This window comes from Hevea brasiliensis, unplaced genomic scaffold (assembly GCF_030052815.1).
Source record: "Hevea brasiliensis isolate MT/VB/25A 57/8 unplaced genomic scaffold, ASM3005281v1 Scaf213, whole genome shotgun sequence".
Taxonomy (NCBI): domain Eukaryota; kingdom Viridiplantae; phylum Streptophyta; class Magnoliopsida; order Malpighiales; family Euphorbiaceae; genus Hevea; species Hevea brasiliensis.
This window is the reverse complement of record NW_026614711.1, coordinates 107,749-115,170: the sequence shown is the minus strand read 5'-3', so window position 1 is coordinate 115,170 and position 7,422 is coordinate 107,749. Positions and strand designations below refer to the sequence as shown.

At 31.3% G+C, this 7,422-nt stretch overlaps 1 protein-coding gene across 1 annotated transcript; it reads left to right on the top strand.

Moving 5' to 3' along the window:
• The first annotated feature begins 1,309 nt into the window (after window positions 1-1,309).
• LOC131176666 (tetrahydroberberine oxidase-like) lies at window positions 1,310-5,505 on the top strand. Its single transcript, XM_058141737.1, has 2 exons — window positions 1,310-1,800; window positions 3,816-5,505. The coding sequence occupies exons 1-2, from the start codon at window positions 1,703-1,705 to the stop codon at window positions 5,311-5,313; spliced, it is 1,596 nt and encodes a 531-aa protein (XP_057997720.1). The 5' UTR covers window positions 1,310-1,702; the 3' UTR covers window positions 5,314-5,505.
• The last annotated feature ends 1,917 nt before the right edge of the window (window positions 5,506-7,422 follow it).

Sequence of the window (7,422 nt, the reverse complement as noted above, 5' to 3'; positions counted from 1 at the left end):
TTTTCCATAATAATTATGATATAATTTTTTTTTCTATTTTTTAGCAATTTAAAATGAAGATCTCTTTTTTTAGCAATTTCTGTGGTGCGTGTTGTTTGGTTTCTATCACAAGTCTTCCTTTTTTTCAGTCTATATTCATTATCAAATGCCATTATTTTCCACCACAAGCAAGACTTCTCTTTTATTTTATTATATCTTATTATTTAAGAAAACTGTTATGGGAGACCTTGAATTAAAAGTCAATCCCATCATCAATCATTTTAATAATAATAAAATATTAAAAATGGAAACATATACAATGAATATAGTTATATTTCTAATGTAATAATTAATAATTATATAAAAATATTAAATTAAAATTTCAAAAATATGTTAATTGGTTCAATCAAAACATAAAAATATAGGGAAAAAAATTTAAATAAAAAAAAATAAATAGAAATACTAAATAAAGAGTGGTTCATGTCCCCTTTACTCTTTATATATATATATATATATAATTTTCTATTAGCATTATTGATATTTTACTAGATCTTGGATTTTCGTGCATTGCATTAAATGACTGTCATGCTATTTGGCTTAGTTTACTTGACTATTAGTTTAATATGTTTCTTAAAAAAAAAATCTACTATCAAATAAATAAATAAATAAATAAAAATTAAATTTTATCACATTTTGTTCATTTTATTTAATCCTTTTAATTTTATTAGAATTGACTAAAATTTTTAAAGTAATTAAAATTTTATCTAATTTTCATTATTTGAATTTAAAATTTTATTTTTTAACTTTTTTATAATTATCATTGAAAATCCAATATTATTGTATTTATCCTTCTTCCATAATTTTTATTTTGATAATTATCTTTTCAATAAGCCTAAAAAAATATTAGTTGACATAATGGAGGAGAGTATATATATATATATTCAATGGAGGCATGAGGGATCAAATAATAACTAGCGGATTAATTTCAATCTTGTGTTGTATGTGTTGTATTCTAAAATTTCTCCCTACTACTACTATACTCATTTGACTACTAGCCAATGAGGTTGGCTGTTGTTTGTCATGTGATTTTGTCGAACGGCAAATATATGTGTACGTATCTGCATCAGAACAATCCGACGTATATTGGAGCTTTTTACAAAGAAGGGATTGAATATCTCTATAATTTTTATAACGTGAATTGGGTATAATATTCCACATGCTTAATTTTTAATTTTCAAGTTATTTTCAAAAACCATCGAGCTAGGCCTTTTCAATGTCACAAAACATCATCAAATAGCCTCAGAAATATTCCTCTCCTCACTCATGAAATACTAAATTTGCTCTCCATTATTAAAGCTGCATTACTAACAAAGAAACATATGCGTTGCTTTGCAATCAAATCAAACCTGAAGCTGCTGGTTGATTCTTGAATGGCACAAGGACCACCGCCTAAAGACATTTATCCTTATACCGACGATTACCCGAAGCATATTGTCAATGATTCCTGTTCCAACCATGGAGGAATTGAAATATTTGCTGATGATCTCAACAAGAAAATGTGTATATGCCAGTGGTTATCTAAGAATCTTTTCTAGATTTTCAACTTTGAATTTTCCATTCTTTCAATGTATAGAGATCATTCTTCAAACGGAAACTGGGTGTCTAATCGCTATAAAATATCAAACGTCTCTCATTGATCTCTCAGAAAGGAGACAGAGCAAAAATGGCAATGTCAATCTCTGTTATTCTTTCGTTACTTCTTACCCTTTTAGTCTCCTTTTCATCTGTGACTTCAGAATCAGTTGATGATAGCTGTTGTGTGTTGCAAAAATCTGATATGATTTTATGATTATCCATTATCCATTATATTTTTTTTTAGTTGTTGTTTGTGTTTGTTTTTTTATTTTTAAGAAGTTTTTTTTTTATCATCAATCTATATCATGATAATCAAGCCCTTGTTTTTTTTTTTTTTTTTTAATAGTTTTGTATTTAAACAAGTTGCTTTAATAATAAAAAAAATGACATTTGCGTACAAGTATTTTGTTTTCTTCATCGCTTTTACTGCCTAAAAACTACAATTATTGAGAGTCTGAGAGCTGAACCTCTCTCACTAAAATCAACCTTCAACCTTAACTGGCTGATGGAAATAATAGGTTCTCTCAAATTTCTCCACCACCTTTGATGGGGAAATTATCAAATATCCCCCTGGCCAACTCCATCACAAAGAAAGAAAAAAAAGAAAAGACAAAGGCAAAGGCCATTCTAGGCCATTCTCGTCTTCTCTTCTTTTTTTCACTAGAATCATGATAGAGAATCAAGAAATGCTATCCGAATTATACAAAGAAGGCTTATACGACAAGAAGGAATGAAAGAGCTTTATAAAGCAAGCACCAAACCAATGGAAAGGGAAAGAAAAAGAATAAGAAGAAGATGTGAGACAGTGAGACCCCGACCTGCTCTAATAAAAGCAACAACTTCAAAATGGGAAAATTTCCACCTTGTCAACATTGTGTCTCAAATGTTGGAGTATGCTAAATAAAATGTCAAGTGCCAACAAATGGGGGAGGCATGTAATAATATGCAAAAACTCAAAAACAAGCAAAGCAGAGGCACAAAATGCCGAGCAAGAGTACCAACCACATGACCTAACGACAAATCTGCTCAAAAAGAATGACGAGACCGAGGTCAAAAGGGTCAAACTGTGAAGGGAAAAGCACCGTAGTTTTAACAAGTTACTCAGTACAAAAACTCTCATTTCCATCATCGAAAATGATTACATGCAAGCAAAATCAACTAGTTCATGGTAAAAGTTGGAGAGGGCCACAAAAAAACTCAGCTTAGTTCACACCGATAAATACAAGTCGGTGGGGTACAAATGTTCCGATCAAAGGGCGTAACTCGAATATAAAGATTCAAAGGAGATTCAAAATCTCAATCCCCAACTAATACTAAGAAACGATGGATGATCCAGAGGAGGCCAAGAAGAACACAAAATGGATGGTCGCAATGCAAGAGGAGCTGTCCATGATTGAAATGATAGAAATGTCATAGGTATCAATTCGTAACCAAGTTAAATCACGATGGTTCCACAAAGCAAGGCTTGTAGTAAAAGGTTATGCACAAATATTTGGAGTTGATTAGATGGCAAGTGTTCCAAATGGATGTCACTTTGTAATCAAATGGTCAGCAGGCACCAAGAGTGTGATGATCATCTACTGACTTTAGGCTTTTTTAATTATTTCTTTATATGTTGATGATCTTTATTGAAGATTTAAATGATGAATGTCTTTCTTATGTCTTATTTCCTTGGAATGGAAATCATTCAAAAATTCTCAAAAGTTTCAACTTAATTACACTAAAAGCTGCAAAAGAATTGTAAGATACATGAACAAAATTTCAATTTATATGGTTATGTGTTCCAAAAGGTGAAGTTGTTGCTCAATCAACACAATGAAAGAGTTTAGTTAAACAAAATCGTAGTCACAACCAAGCTATTTGGTTGAAGAAAATTTTATCGAGCAAGGCACAAAATCTCCAAACATTTCAACATCAAATTGTTTTTCTAAGAGAAGTGCGTAAGAATGGAGATGGCATTTGAGGAAGAAACTTGGGTTTGCAGCTTCTAAATCCAAGGAGGAGGTTGGAATATGATTTCGTAAGATTATCCACCATATTTTTAGGACTTTGGTTGTTATCACTTTGTTTTAGATTTTCAATAAGAAGTTTAGTTTATCATGGTAATCTATCATGATAATCATAAATTTTTGTTTAATAGTTTTGTATTTAAACAAGTTGCTGCTGAATAAAATAAAATGACATTTTAAAAACTACAATAGCTTTTTGCGGTGCATTTCTTCTCATTCACAGAATCATTCCAAGCCAATTTCAGAATTTGTCCTCGCCAAAAATACCTCTGCTTACTCATCTGTCTTTCAATCCTCTGTTCGAAACCTCAGATTCTTGAACACTTCAACTACGAAACCTGAATTTATTATCACCCCATTTAATGAATCTCATATCCAGGCTGCCATTGTTTGTGCCAAGGCATATGATATGCAGATAAGGATACGAAGTCGAGGTCATGATTATGAGGGCCTGTCTTATGTTTCTGAAGAAAAATTTGTGCTGATTGATCTTGTCAATCTGAGATCCATCAGTATTGACATAGAAAAGGAGAGTGCATGGGTTGAATCTGGTGCAACTCTAGGAGAGTTCTATTATAAAATTGCAGAGAAAAGCAATGTCTATGGCTTCCCAGCTGGTAGCTGTCCGACTGTAGGTGTTGGGGGACACATTAGTGGAGGAGGATTCGGGACCATATTCCGAAAGTACGGATTAGCAGCTGATACTGTTATTGATGCGAAGATAGTTGATGTTAATGGAAGAATTCTGGACAGAAAATCCATGGGAGAAGATCTTTTCTGGGCCATTAGAGGAGGAGGAGGAGCGAGCTTTGGAGTCATTTTTTCATGGAAAGTGAGGTTGGTTCAAATTCCTCCATCCGTAACAGTTTTTAAAGTTGCAAAAACCTTGGAACAAGGTGCAAGCAAGCTTCTTCAGAAGTGGCAAAGAATAGGAGATAAGCTTCCTGAAGACCTTTTCCTCCATGCAGCTACAGAAGTTGTGAATGCTAGCTCCAACAACAATAAAACTATTCGAGTCTCATTCGATTCATTGTATCTTGGAGAGGCAGGAAAACTTGTTCCCGTGATGCAAGATAATTTCCCAGAACTGGGTTTAAAGCTCGAAAACTGCACTGAAATGAGTTGGATTCAATCTGTCCTCTACTTTGCAGGTTTCTCAACAAGCGAATCCTCAGAACTTCTGCTTAACAGGACAGCTCAATTCAAGGGCTTCTTCAAAGCAAAATCAGATTATGTTAAGGAACCCATTTCAGAAACCGGATTGGAAGGGCTATACAAAAAGCTTCTTGAAGCAGAGACATCAGAACTGATCTTGACACCTTATGGAGGAAAGATGAGCGAGATTCAGGACTCAGAAACACCATTCCCTCACAGAAGAGGAAATATATACAAAATCCAATACATGGTAACTTGGGATAAGGAAGAGGAAACGGAGCAGCACCTGCGGTGGATGAGAAGTCTGTACTCGTACATGGCACCATATGTGTCGAAGTCACCCAGAGCTGCCTACTTAAACTATAGGGATCTTGATCTTGGAAGGAACAAAAATGGCAACACCAGCTTTGCACAAGCCAGTGTTTGGGGTTTGAAGTATTTCAAGAACAACTTTAAGAGATTAGTAAAAGTAAAGACTGAAACAGATCCTTCCAATTTCTTCAGGAATGAACAAAGCATTCCTGTGTTTCCATAAAAGGAACTAATTTCACATCAGTGACTACTTCTAGTTGTGTATGACATATACATCCCCTCCCCAAACTGCAAGTTCTATCTTCCATGTGTTAGTATATGTGCATTGTAGTTAATGTGTTAGTTACAAGTATTATCACTTAATACGTGTATATATTTTGTTATTAATAAAGGCGGCTTTATCTTTAATGTTCAATTTAATTTTAATGAATATTAATTAATAAAGATAAAGTCCATTAGACCTATATGCATAGTAGTGAAAATTATAATATTGTTATCATTATAAGATTTTGACTGTATTATAACATTGTTCAAAAAATATTCCTAGTCAATGTTATATCGAGACTGAATATTGATATAACTATTGAAATCAGTATACGTTGCATTCTTTTTTTTTTTATGAAAGGAAGCAGTAATCCTCATTAAGCTGAGGTATATAAAATACCTAGAACCAATGTGTAGGTGTTTGTGATGATAAGTTTACTGAACTGACCCGCACTAGGATTCCATATGAAAGTTTACCTGTGTCTATCGAAAGACTCGCATGATAGTCGTGTAAGTGATCTTTAGACTTGAAATATTAAGTTATCTTATATAGGAATTATTATATTTTGATACTGCTTACATGTCATTCTACATAAGGAAAACAAATGTAGTAGCTGTTGGATACAGTATGAACTATATGGAGATATTTAATTGTCAAAATAGAATTCATCACCTTAGGTAATTAAGGAAAATATTTCAATTGTCCTTGGCCAGTATGGATTGTTAAATCCTTGTGCAAGGAAAAATAAGATTGAGATCTTATTTAATTAATCATTCACACTGGGAGGACATAAATGATTCATACATAGCAGACACATTCCATGCATCAATGTATAAATCAGAATATTATGATGAAGGGATATTATTACATTGACAAACTGATCACAGAAAGGTTAGTCAAACCACTTTGACAAATTTTAATATTTGAGTGGTCATTACACATTACTGGATATTAATAATGATATACAAATATAATTAATCAATTATAAATTGATGATAAAATTAAAGTGTTAATTTTATCTAATTATGTTTGTTGCCAACATATTAGGAACCTAATGGGCTATACGTATAAAGATTGTAAATGATGAATTAAATTAGGTTATGAAGTTGGACTTGATAAAAATAAAATAAAATAATTCTAGAGACCTATGGATTAAAGTATAAATTTTATTTTGACTGCTTAATGTCCTAATAATTAAGTATGGACTTAATTTAACAATTCAAGAATTGTAAAAATTAATTATATAAATTTTAATTCTTATAGGGGTCAATTTATAATTAATAAATTTAAAAGGTTAAATTTATAATTATAAAAAGTTACTACCTATAAAACGAAGCTTGTCTTCTATTCTCATTTAAGAGAGCTTCCTTTTAGCTAGCACTTATAATTTCAAATTCTCTAAAAAGAGTTTTGGAGAATTTTCTCGCAACAGGTCTGTATGAATGCCATCAGAGACCGGATATCTAGACGACTGATGGTTTGCTACAACTTGATTCGGTGGTTAGCAAATTCTCAAATTAATTAGAGTTAATTATCTAAGCAATAAAAAAAAATTCCACCATTCCATAATTTAATTAAAGTTAATTTTGAGTTTTATTTTTTACTCAAATAATTTGAGAATTAATGCTTCCTAACACTATGCATGCACAATTAATTGCAAATGATTAATAAAATTTATGTTAAAATCAGTCATTTTCTAACCATGCCATATATTTGTTAAATTAATTAATCAACCAATTATATTGTTTACACTGACTCTTAATAATACGTCTTTTTTTTAAGCCTTCCAATTATTTGTTTTTGGCCTTTTAAATTTTATTTAACGAGAACTTCAGCTAGGCTTAGGTATTGAGAAAAAGTTTTAAAATACAATTATTGTATATAAAATTATTTTATTATAATTATTGATTATTGATTATGTTACATCTAAGTCCCATCATAATTAACAATTAAATTTTATTTATTATATATACAATAATTATATAAAATAATTCCTCTGGACTGATATTTATCACCAATATCCAAATCTTTTCCTCTAATGAAAGGGGAAAATTTTTAAAAAATAAT